General features: G+C 38.7%; 1 protein-coding gene across 2 annotated transcripts in view; it reads right to left on the bottom strand.

Annotated features, from left to right (window-relative positions):
* Positions 1 to 1,386: 1,386 nt before the first annotated feature.
* LOC143864166 (endonuclease/exonuclease/phosphatase family protein) overlaps positions 1,387 to 13,517 on the bottom strand; it is a 28,749-nt gene continuing 16,618 nt past the window's right edge. The window contains exons 7-11 of one of the 2 annotated variants that reach the window (XM_077375038.1): positions 9,711 to 9,911; positions 9,194 to 9,345; positions 7,709 to 8,418; positions 2,229 to 2,342; positions 1,387 to 1,792 (exon numbers count right to left, since the gene is read on the bottom strand). In XM_077375038.1, the coding sequence (XP_077231153.1) occupies positions 2,265 to 2,342; positions 7,709 to 8,418; positions 9,194 to 9,345; positions 9,711 to 9,911 (1,141 nt within the window). In that variant the 3' untranslated portion in view covers positions 1,387 to 1,792; positions 2,229 to 2,264. Of the gene's footprint in view, positions 1,793 to 2,149; positions 2,343 to 7,708; positions 8,419 to 9,193; positions 9,346 to 9,710; positions 9,912 to 13,517 lie in introns of those variants that run through there. The other variant, XM_077375037.1, reaches the window with a different exon arrangement.

A 13,517-nucleotide genomic window follows, 5' to 3' on the forward strand; every position in this document is an offset into this window, starting at 1 on the left:
TACAATCTAGGTTTTTGTAAAATCGTAGATTGTAAAATCGTAGATTATAAAATCCATGTTTTCAAACGACTCCTTTAGCCCTGTCCGTTTTAGACCTTGGCAACGGACTGAACACAAAATAATTTGGAGACCAATACTAGGTTTTGGGCCACAATTATTTTCAGTCCAATAATAGGTTTGGGGCCCACAATCCTAGCAAACGGGTAACCCGCGCAGGTACGGGTAAGAAATACCGGCGCGGGTACAACTAGCCTTTCATGAACCCGGAACCCACCTAGGCGGATACGGGTATACCCGCGGGTAACCCGGCAAATTTAAAGAAGAAATTATATATATATATATATATATATATATATATATATATATATATATATATATATATATATATATAGAGAGAGAGAGAGAGAGAGAGAGAGAGGAAAGTGTTGGTGAGCTTAAGCGCCCAATCACATGGGGCTACTTTGTTAGGATGATCCGAAGCATTCATTTGAAAGGCCCTTACATAGATGGGGTGTGTACCAAAAATCAGCTCCATAGGATCATCCTAACCCATCCATTTGTGGAGGTCAAAATGGACTGACATTATTTGTCCACAAATCTGCCCATTTTTGTCCTCCACAAATGGAGGGGTTAGGATGATCCTATGGAGCTGATTTTTGGTACACACCCTATCTATGATAAGGCCTTGCAAATGAATGGTTTGGATCACCACAGAAAATGTGGGACCCATGTGATTGGGGCGCTTAAGCTCACCATAAGTTTGGTGAGCTTTCCTCATATATATATATAGGGAAACTGTTGGTGAGCTAGCTTGCCCAATCACATGGGTCCACATTTTGGGGAGTGATCCAAACCATGTGATTGGGTCGAACAGTTCTATTTTAAAAAATACTGAATGAACTATACGGGCTTACACCATATAAAATCTATATATGGTGTAAGCCCGTCTAGTATAGTATTTGTCAAAAAGCATTGTACGGGTCCACTACAGGATGATCCAAACTGTCCATTTGATGGGCCATAATGTAAGTAGGTTGTACCGAAAAAATCATTTTCATAGGATGATCCAAGCCCTTCAATTTATAGACTAACTCCATATAACAGAAACCTCAATCGATTGGAAGATTGAGATCATCCACGGCTTAGAGAGTAATGACAAAAATAAACACTCAGAGGGCTTAGAGAGATATGGAGAAGGCTTTGGATCATTCCCAAATTACAATCTTCATACATGCTCTCAAATCACACTTTCTGGTCTATTTATCGACCATTTGCTGACTTTCCTGATTGAAAAGCAGCCTTTTATGGCACCTTATCACAAGAGGTTGCTTATCTAGCCGTTAGATTGCTCCAGATCATGATTCTACGGCTCAGATCGGTCCTAAAGTGGCTATTGGTTTCTATAAAACCTCCGTCCTCCCCCTCAACAGTTCAATAATCTACAGCTCTGATCGCACCCGATCTGCACTGGACCGTTTGGGACGTGACTAGTCGCAATTAGACAAACCAGATCGCACCCGATCGGACACAGGCTGATCCACTGGATCCGATGCTCCGGAAAACACCCAATCGACCATTAGCTACTGGAACATCCGAGCGCAATCCTACGGTCTGAATCGCACCCACTCGAGATCACCATCGGATCACACCGATTTCAATAAACGGTTTTTAGGTCGAATCTGGAAAAAATTTAGCGCTATATTCGCTCCTCATGACTATACGTAATGCAGATCGAATCTGTCCAACAATGGCTTCCCACTCCAACTATAATCGAGAGATATACAAGAAAATCCTACAAGTATATGCCAAAATTTAGTGACCCATCACTACTATCCAATTAGTGCAATAGAATTCGAAAGACAGAGATCATATGGTGTAGCCATTCAAAGGCATGGTAGTGGCTGAACATTAGAAGGATGTTATTGTTTACAGTGAAGTATCATGAGGTAGCCAAAATTGGAAGGCACATATAAATGGGCATATGCACCAGCTGCAATAAATGATGAGTTCTATACTGGGTTTTTGTGCATTATACAAAAGAACATTACTTAGATAAAAATAAACAGTAAAATCATGCAGAATTTACCCAGAAACTCTCTTTTTAATATTAAATAGTAATCAACATATCTTACAATTTTACCATTCGAAAAAAAATCTCATACACAAAAAACAAAGGATTTGCAAGGTGTATTACAGAAGTTTACAGTTGGGTTTGGACTTTCCATTACCAGATCATATTCTGACGGTGATAGACAATGTCATTGTCATCTTTGTTTCTTCCTATATTTTGAGGAAGACCACTGGAAGTGACCACAATTTGTTTCAGGGTTAGATGAAGGTCCCTGTAAGAAAAAACAACTTGGTTGGTCATAAGTTATCTTCTGTTGTGCACAGTAGAACAAAAGAACAATAAAGCTGGATAAAATACAAGGAAATGGATAGAAAAATCTAAAAGCAACTATGGGATTGGTGATCGGTCTGTATAGACCCAAGTCACAAATATCGTTCTCGGGAATTTCTCAGCAAGGGAAAAACTCGGGATATACTAAATTGGTTTTATTTTTCCGGATTTTTAAAGGGAAAACGATAAAAATAGAGTTATTTTAAAAAATATATATATATATTAAAAATATATAAAATAAAAAATATCATTAAAATACCATAACAATATCGTGATATCTTAGTGCAGTCCCATGCTTTATACACAGGTTCACTGCTCTCTGGGCAGCATAACTGGCTTACCGCACGGCTGCAGCTTTGTGGGACTTTGTAAAGAAGATTGGCATCGATGAATCTTCCTAATTCGGTTGGGCTTTTCCCGTGCTCTTCCAAAAGAAGAATCTGGAACAACCTTATTAATGGGGGCCTTACCCTTAATAAGAGGGGAGCTATTATCGCGATATTATCGTGGTAAATAAAAATATCGCTATATTTTTAAAATTCTCGGGTTTTTTTTTTGGGATTTTTCTGTTGAGGAATTCTAGACTGAAGGGAGCCTTTGCAAAAGAGAGGCGAAAGGGCTCTCTCATTGGCTGCACATCACCATCATGCATTAATAACTGCCGAAAGGTCAAACATGATGGTGATTTGCAGCCAATGGGGGAGCCCTTTCACCTCTTTTTTGCAAGGGCTCCCTTCAGTTTAGACTTCCTCTCTTTTGTTTCATCAAAATGTCATTATAAAATTGCTATATTTTGAAAATATCAGAGATATTTGTGACATAGGTACAGACCAATGCTCTCAAATACCTCAGGCTCTGTTTGGTTGCCAAAACCCTACTATACGAGGGGACTTTTACAGTTTTTGGGGTGCCACGTAGGCCTCATGCTCCATTTGGCTGCCATTATTAACTCAAACTAACAGGCGACTTCTTGGGCTTGTCAGAGGGCTGTCGGCTGAGGTGGCAGCCCTGGGGCAGCGCTGGCACAGCCCTGAGAAGCAACTCAAAAACAAGGGTGTTTGTCAAGTAAAACCTAGGATTTGATATACGTAGAAATATGCGGTGGCCTTCTTCTCCATCTCATGGTCAGCTTCTCCCTCCCTCCCTGAGACCCGCATATTCTCAGACCCTCCCACCGCCCACCGCGCTCCCCTTCCGCCCATCCCAATCCACCCAACCCTAACCGCCCAGTCCCAAACCCACCACCCATTGAAAACCCTCGAACAAGTCCCAAACCCATCACCTACTGCCCCTTCCGTGTCGCCACTGCGCCCTCCGTCCCAAGAATAAGACGAATGGGTTTACTGTAGTTAATCGTAAAGATTGGGGAACAGATACGAGAAGTCATTTACAAATTTAATTTACCCTTCTCAGTCTTTTTTAGTTTTTTTTTTATTCACTACATCCCACATTTACCCAGTACCAAACAGAGGAAACCCCGGGTAAGTCCCGGGGATATGCAATTCTTGTCTCCTCCCTAGAAACTACGCATTAATGACTCAAGCAAGCTCTAGTGAGTAAGAGTACAGGGTATAAGGGCGAGAGACTCAATTACTACTGAATTAATGACTCAAGCAAGCTCTGCTGAGTAACATCCAGCGTGGATGAGACTCACAGCTCACGTAAAGTTCACGAGATTGAAAGTTCCACAGTGCACACGTCCTCTAACAGGAAGTGATGGCAAATAGCAGAGAAAGACAAAGACCGGAAATGAAAACTAACTAATTAAAAAAATTGTTTCGTTTGAAATATTAAGCATTGTTTCTATTGCGATTGAATTTTCAATGTGTATTCATTGTATCAAAGTTCTTGACAGCGGTCCATGTTAAATCCTTTAAGGCTGTAACCAATTTCGGAATTGCTGACATCAGCAGAGAATTCCCTTCTGCTCCTCCCATGGTCTCCGTACAGCTCTCAATGTGGTTTCATGTCCGCAAGCAATCATAATTCCACCAACCATATCGACTCCATCCAAAACAAATTAAGTAATAATGCTAATTCTTAGTAGGTAAACACTAAAAACATTAACGGGAAAGTATTTGGCATTACCAATTTCTTTTCCTTTTTCTCCCAGCATTAATTAGGTACACATGACTTGTGTATGTGATGCAGACTGCAGTGTTCATTTGGTGGACCCCGTCATGGATGCACCGACAGACCAATTTGGTGATTTTAACCACTGTTTAAAATCTCCTCATGTCGACTTCATTTTACGTTGGTTGAGTTCTAGACCTTTCTTTTTGGATCAACGTAAGAATATCGTCAGTATATTGGAGATTTGGAGCCTATTCTGAAGGTGTTGAGTATGGTAGACGGGGACAAGAAGCCTACCATGCGCTTTTTATACTAATCCATTTGATCAATGAAGAAGAAAGTAAAAGTGAGTGTTCCACAATCTTTTCAGGGCTACCTTAAGATCATCAACGACAGATGGATGAAGATACTCCTTCACACACTCCATTTGGCTACTAATAATTATTTTAATTAATTAAATTATATTATCACTTCATTGATGGTTTAAATATACTAATAAAATGTTTTTTATAGTATACTACCTAAATCCAAAGTACCAATATGAAAGTAACCTTAGTACTAATACAGATCTCCTTCAAGCATTAGAGTGATAGCCAATTTGGAACCAAATAGGGAAGCACAATCTGTTGCTCTCTTTGAGGTCAGCATTACTTTATTTTGAGGTCAGCATTACTTTATTTTGACCTCTATATTAGATGATTTTGCATTGTAATTTAAACAATTTTAACTATTAGTACTAATCTCATTGTAATTTACCAATTTACCATTTCAAAAAAAAAAAAGTACTAATCTCATTGGCTATTGTAGATGAAATGGTTTAGGGATCCACTGGATCCTTCTGTAGCTGTCATGATCGGACGAGCTAGAATACTACTAAATAAAGTCATAACAGAAAAATTACTTATCAACTGAGTTGATAGTTATTTAAGCAATAATAGTAGTAACTAATTAGTGTGTTATCTTACTTTTCATCTGAATGGTGGGTGTTAGACAGGATCCCAAACTAAGGAAATTAGATATAAGTGTTATCTCAGGATGTCACGAATTGGAGCACCTTCAACCTCATTCACTTGAAGAGGCAAAACAGGCTTAGACTTTAGAGCTTACAAAGCTTGTATTCATCTATTAAAATATGTGATTGAGGATGAACTTATCTGCTAGTCAGAACTGGGAGCCCCATCGATTTGACAAACATATTTTGTGCAGATGAGGAGGATTACCTACTATATGAGTGGGTGAGAGGCTAGTGAGCCGTTGTTAGATGAATCGAGAGGTAGGCTAAGTAGTCTTATTGCTTCGGAGACGGGAGTAGATGAGAAGGATACCTTGCTACCTGGTCAACGAGGACCAGGTTCGTCAATAGCTATATTGTGCCCATCATGACAGAGGGATGATGGATTTGAGACGCCCCGTAATTCTATGTGGTAATGACACAGGGTTTCTCTAGGGAGGGCTAGTCATTGCACTTTGCATTGTACTACGCCATTAAATTGTACTTTCTTTATGAAATTAATGAATGGATTGGCTTCCTATATTTTACATTTCCTACATTTATGCGGTTGTATACATTTGAGTTTAGAATGAACCTTATTATTCAGAAATGCACTACTAGATGTCCAATGTCGTTCAACCATTATGGATGGTTATCTTACTTATTCTAGCATTTCCTAAAGTTGCATCCTAAATTTCCATCATTTTCATATGTTTTCACTTCTGTGATTTTCATGATTTTTACCTAAATATCCAACCGAAACCGAACATGTATTCGTTTCTGTGGTGATCAGCATGAATACTGAAACCAACATTTAAAAAAATGGAAATACTTTTTTTTTAATGTAAAAAAACATGGAAATACCTCACAAACTTATTCCCGACATCTGTAACATCCATTGAATTGTTATGTAAAAAAAGAATGCACATGATATCAGACCACTAATTTTAAGATGCCTAGAACAACAATGGCATGCCAATGTAACTCAACATTTGATAACATGTATATAAATATTGCATAACAAAAGAACTAGTTGAAGTGGAAAAGCATTCATAGAAGAAGTAGCGAGAACATGAAATTGGGCAGGTCTTCACAATGTTCATTAAGAAACATTATTCTCCATAAGATCCAACGTAGGAGAAAACACATGATGATGTAAGTTAATAGCTCACAACTACATTATTTTTCCCCTCTACGACTCTGAAACTAACATCATATAATCTTAGTTGGGGTTCTTATAAGCTTCAGTAAATGCCCATTCTTCCTAACAATCAATTTTATTTTAGTCAATTATAACTTTATTATAAGTCAGTTAAATTTCAATCTTTCAAATTCTGTCCTAAACTTTGAATAACTTTATAATAATGCAACGGGTATAGTCGTATTTACAGAAAGATTAGAGTAGAAATATAAAGATCAATCCATTAGGCAATTATTGCATTCACCACTTCTCACATTACGTAACTTCTGAAAGCAATGAATTAATTGAGTACAGTGCTCAGCAAATATTGTGTTTGATAAGAAGTCTAAAATAGAGCCTAGATGGCCTTTTCAATAACTATTAGCAGCCAAAAAGCATGTACACATTTTTATGAAGACGAAAAGGATTGTACGCTCGAGTGTACCTAACCTTAGGTACGCTCGAGTGCCAAATCACATTGTGGTCATCTAAACCATTCATTTGCAAGGCCCCATCATAGATAGGGAGCGTACCAAAAATCAGCTTCATAGGATCATCCTAACCCATCCATTTGTTGAGGTTAAAATGGACAGACAGTGTTTGTCCACAAATCTGCCCATTTTGCCCTCCAGTTTTGGAGGGGTTCGGATGATTCAATGGAGCTGATTTTTGGTACACACTCTATCTATGACGGGGCCTTGCAAATGAATGGTTTAGATGACCACAAAAAAATGTGGGACCCATGTGATTTGGCACTCGAGCGTACCTAAGGTTAGGTACACTCGAGCGTACAATCCTTTTCCTCTTTTATGAAATACCATCACAAGCATGGTGTTAAATTTCGGCCGAAATGCTGAAATTTTGGATTTCGGTTGGGACCGAAACCGAAATCACAAAAATCCGAAATTTCGGCCAGTATCCAAAATTTTAAAGTTTTTTTCTTTCAAAATTTCGGCCAAAATTGCCGAAATTTTGGTACATTAATGAAATTTGCCTTTTTTTTTTTGCTGAATTTTGGCTCCAAAACCGAAATTTAAATCCTTAAGTCACAAGTATAAAGTACCTCAGGGCGAGCACAGGTATAGAATCCCCGGCCTAAATTTGGACCTGATTTCTTCACTGACCGTGCAACACAAGCTTCACCATGGCCCTTGCAAAGAGGAACACTATTGTGCATTAACTGTTGAATCCTTCGCCACTCCAACAATGAATCATTAGTCTTATCTGTCTGAGAAGAACAACATTCCCGTACATCACCTTGATCGAGACCAAATAGATTGACATTTAACTTATTCTTTTGGCAACTATTTTCTTCGCCATCATCCATGACAGCGTTATTGGGCGAATTTGTCTCTTCAACTACATAAGAAGATTCAAAGTTTCCCTTTCTGGAAAAATCATTGTTAGCATTGACAATATTAGCACTTGAACTGGGCTTGTCTTTCTGGAAAAATGATCTCAATGTGAGTTGAGAACAATTCCCATGTCTAGCACTTTTCTTTTTTGTCACGCAGCCACGAGATATAGATTTTTTTCCATCACATCTAAAGTCAATCATAGTGTTTTCTTCTACAATCTCAGCAACACCATTGCCCAAATGTTCCACTATGCTTGTAGCCATGACTTGAGATTCCAGGTTTGAATTTGGAATTTTTTTATCAGCAGGAATCTGAGATGCGCATGTTACCATGTTGTGCTCTGAAGTAGTCCCAAAAGCCACATTCTCTCTGTAATTCTCAGTAGCAACATCTTGTCTTTTCAGAAGCAATGACACTGCATAATAATAATTATTTATCAATCTTCCAAAATTAGATAAAAGATTGAAGGACTTCAACTAAACTAAAATGCCATATAATTATACCCTTTAAAAAACCATACAATTATTCAGATTATTGACAAGGTTGTTAAGGTTAAAAAATCCCAAAGAATACAGTATAGAATACAAACAAATAATGCCAGTGCTCAAGATAATTGCCAAGGGAAATGATCAGGCAATTGGATGGGACACATGGCTAAAAATTAAGGTTGAAACTACCTTGTTTGGCCAAAATGAAGACTGTTAGATAGGCATCAAGAAATTATAATCACCGTACCAATTTCATAACCAGGAGCATCACCAGATCATCTAATCATCATACCAATTTCAAATTTTAAATGCCAATAATCTGCTTCCATCCAGAGACCTTAGGAACATACATATAACCTAATATGGGTTTATCCACCAGATGATGGTGTAATTTTATATAAACTGACATAACCAGGCACATCACCAGATCCGTTTATGGATCTTTGGTCTACATCTAATCATCACACCACTTTAAGAAACAGCAACGACATCTGTACATAAGATGATACTAGCAGAACCAAGGTTTGCAATTTCGGTTTCGGTGGAAATTTCGGTAATTTCAGTGTAAATCTTAAAATTTTCAGTTTCGGTCCAGGCCAAAATCGATAATTTCGATGGATATTTCAGTATTTCAGACGAAATTTAAAACAATGGGCAGAACTACTCAGTTTGAACAAAATAAGAAATGAAAAATTCACTCACCAATGGTCTGCTGAAATCCACGGATCTCGGGAACGTATCTAGCAGCCAAATATGGGACGTTATGCACGGGAAGATTAGGGACTTCAGTTAAACAGACATACACAGGCACGTGATCTGAACCTTCCAGTTTGCTGCTTCTTCCTCCCTTCCACCTGTAGATTAGGCAGCGAAGGGATCACATCCTTGCAGTGAAAAAGGATTCTACTAGATCAGTGTTAAAGGATAAAAAATTAAATAACGCCATCTCCAATGGCTTAAGCTTTTGGAGTAATTGGTTGTTTGACATGGTTTCAGAGCAAAGGTCCTGGGTTCAAAACTCCTTGATATTAAAAATTCACATGTAATGGCCAACCAAAAAGAGGGGCCACATTACCACGTGTAGGCCAACCCTGAAAAGAGGAGCCACATGTGAGGGGGGAGCGTTAAAGTATAAAAGATTAAATAACGCCATCTCCAATGGCTTAAGCTTTTGGAGTAATTGGTTGTTTGACAATCTGAAACTAGTTGTACCTTCTACCTTGATATGCTGCCGGGCTTCCACCGTTTAAATTGATCCAGTATATCACATTCTTTCACATTGCAATTTAAAATGTTATGGCCTTCTACATCATGATTTTGATGCAAACATGGTCCCGCAATGAGAATATGGTCAATCCTCGACCCATAATTGAACTCTTCCGCACCTGTTTGCTGTGGCCAGCATGTATATGCTTCTTTTCTGTAGAAGTCATTACAATCAAATACGTATACGCCAATATGATAAAAAATGTGTGGTGACTGGTGAGTCAATAAATATCATCATCAAAGTAATAATAAACTTCCAAGAGTTACCATTCAATATATATATGAGAAAACATTTCCTACACACTTGTGTAGATAAGTTACCTACACACTAGCTTAAAATACAGTGGGGGCCCACATTGTTTGGGTGATCCAAACCATTCATTTGAATGGTCCTCACAGAGATAGGGTGTCCACAAAAAATCAGATCCATAGGATCATCCCAACCCTACGATTTGTGGAGGTAAAATGGACGTGTATAAACCTTCACAAATTAGTCCATTTTTTGCCTCCATAGTTTGAATGGTTGGGATGATCCTATGGATCTGATTTTTTGTGGACACCCTATCTATGTGAGGACCATTCAAATGAATGGTTTGGATCACTCAAACAATGTGGGCCCCCACTGTATTTTAAGCTAGTGTGTAGGTAACTTACCTACACAAGTGTGTAGGAAATGTTCTCTCATATGAGAAAACGTTTCCTACACTCTCTCTCTCTCTCTCTCTCTCTCTCTCTCTCTATATATATATATATATATATATATATATATATATATATTATCAAGTGTTCAAATGGTTAAGAAATAGAACAAGTTAACAAATAGGCATTGATGTCAAACTAATTACAATAGAGTCCATATGACCAAAAATTAAATAAAGATTGAAGAACCAAAAAAGAAAGATTTTCAGATCATTCAGAATCACGCATCAATCTTAGCATTTTCCTGACCTAAAAAAACAACTTGGCCAAGGTTTTCAATTGGAAATTCTTTGCAACTTTAGTATCACTGGTATCTATGCCTAGCTTAGGGAGGATCTAAAAGATGTATACGATATCATATTTATTATGTATATTATTGTGTTTTGGGCCTTTGGCACTTATGTAGATAGGGATCGAATTTTCATTCCATGTGTATATTCCACGTAAAAGTTGACCTTACAACAATATCCCATCCTCACAAAGTATTTTTTCCGATTAGGTATATATTAATAGAGAAAAGAAACAAAATAAACCCAAAGAGGCCACAAGGGGCTGCACTAGGCAATAACTACAAAATGGGCAACTCTGGCCAACTTTTTAACTTTGTACAAGAAACACCAGAATTAGCAAGGGTGCTGTTTTATTTTTATTTTTTTGAATGGTAAATTTCATTAAAAAGACCGAGGCGGTCAGTATGTACAAATAGAAAACAAACAATACAAAGAAGGCAATACACCCTCAAGGGAGAAGAAAATCAAATTTCTCCAAGGACTCCAAATCAACCCCCCTCCTGGCTTGTGAATCCGCCTCACCATTAGCCGATCTCCTAACATGATAAAACCTCACATGAGATTCTCCGATAATATCAAGGATTTCATTAAAAAAATACCCAAACCTCCACGGAAATTTATGAGAACCGGACAACCATCGGATGGCGTTTAAAGAATCTCCTTTAACAACAATATTATTAAAATTCTCCCCTTCAAGCAGCTTAATACCTTGATGAGCAGCCCTTACTTCCGCCTCATTCGAATCAGCAGACCCAATCGAACCGGCAAAAGACCAAATTACTACCCCCAAATCATCCCTTAAAAGCCCACCAATACCCGTTGGACCAGGATTACTAATACTAGATCCATCCAAGTTAAACTTACGCAAGCCATACCCCGGAGGTTCCCACTCTTGTACAATATTGTTCCTCCTTTCACTACTCGAGCACACCTCTAACCATTCATACCATAGATCAAACGCCGATACAAACTGAAACAACCGTAAAGACTTCGACCAAAAAATTGTTAACGTCGTTACTTTGAAAGCAATGAATGAAGCACTCTTAGAACTGCCTCTGAAAGTTCTAGCATTTCTTTCTCTCCATATTGACCAAATAACCGCAAGAAAAGATAGTTTCCACAGAGTTTTCCCCTTCAATCCCCACGGGGCAAATTGCCAACTCTCTAAAGCCTGTGCCAAGTCCCTCGGAAAAACCCACTGCACCCCAAACCTTCCCCCAACCTTTCCTCACGAAGCTACAATGAAGAAGCAATTGGTCCCCCGATTCTCCATCTTCCTCGCAAAGAATACAAAATTTAATAATGATCATCCTTCTCTCTCTCAAAAAATCAATCGTTTGAATCCTCCCTAATAAGGCCGCGCATCCAAACACAACAGGCGAAGGAGGGGCAGGAATATCCCAAACTTTGTATGTCACAGAAGAAATCAGAGGAGGCAATAACTGATTGTAAAATGATTTAGGCAAAAACTCACCCCCCGTATTCCAAATCTATATCCTGGAATCCGCCCCATCCCTCTTAATATAACAACCATTCAAGAGCATCAAAGAGCCTAGAAACTGAATTAAGCTCCCTATCAAAGAAATTCCGCCTAAAAGCAGGCGCCCAAATAATCCTACCATCCAACCTAATAAAACAATCCCTCTAACCAAAACTTCCTTCTCAGACGCCACCAAAAATAAGTCTGGAAATTCATCTTTCAATAGGACATTTCCACACCACAAATCCAACCAAAATCTCACTCGATCACCACTCTACACCCTGAACCTAATGCCCTTGTGAAAAGCTAAAGAAACACCTAAGATATCCCTCCAAACCGTGCAACCTTTTCTATGGAATCTATCGACCGATACCCAACGAGACAAATTTGAGCCATACTTACTATCAATAACCCTCACCTAAAGAGCATCCACTTCTTCACCAAATCTCCACAACCACTTTCTCATCAGAGACTGATTCACCAATTTAACTCTTTTAATACCCAAGCCACCTGCTTTTATCGACAAGCAGACCTTCTTCCAGCCCTAAAGAAATACCCTTACTTTTCTCAGACCCCCCCCCCCCCAAAAAAAAAAAAAGAAAAAGAAATCTCCTCTGAATCTGCTCAATTCTTTTCGAAACACTCGCGGGGCATCTATACACTGACAATTGATAGATCGGAATGCTTGCAAGAACTGCCTTAATCAAAGTGAGACGACCACCACGAGATACAAGATTTCTCTTCCAAGTATCCAATCTCCTCTCCACCCTCTCTAAAATCAGCGCCCAGCTAGCAATACTAAGCCTTCCAGAACCCAAAGGCAGCCCCAAATAAGATGAAGGAAGATATCCAACTTAAAGCCCATAATGCCCGCCAATCCAAGAGACAACTCATGATCAATATTAACTCCATACAGCTTAGACTTATGGAAATTAACACGCTGACCCGAAATCAATTCGTACCAATGAATAATAGCTTTAAGATAGAGAACTGATTCAACCTCCGACGAAAAGAATAGCAAAGTATCATCCGCAAACTGAAGATGAGTAACCTCCACTTCTTTATGACCAACATAGAAACCTTGAATAAGCTTGACGACTCTCCCTTTTGCTATCAAACCATTAAGAGATTCTGTGACCATAACAAAGAGAAAAGGGGGCAGGGGATCTCCTTGCCTAAGACCCCTCGAAGATTTGAAATAACCAAAGGGAACACCATTAATCAAAACTGAAAACCATGGGGAAGATATACACTTCGCCATTCAGCCTCTCCACTTTTCTCCAAAACCCAT

The sequence above is a fragment of the Tasmannia lanceolata genome, unplaced genomic scaffold, assembly GCF_043159265.1.
Source record: "Tasmannia lanceolata isolate RefF3 unplaced genomic scaffold, GAP_Taslan_0.1 ptg000048l, whole genome shotgun sequence".
Classification (NCBI taxonomy): Eukaryota; Viridiplantae; Streptophyta; class Magnoliopsida; order Canellales; family Winteraceae; genus Tasmannia; species Tasmannia lanceolata.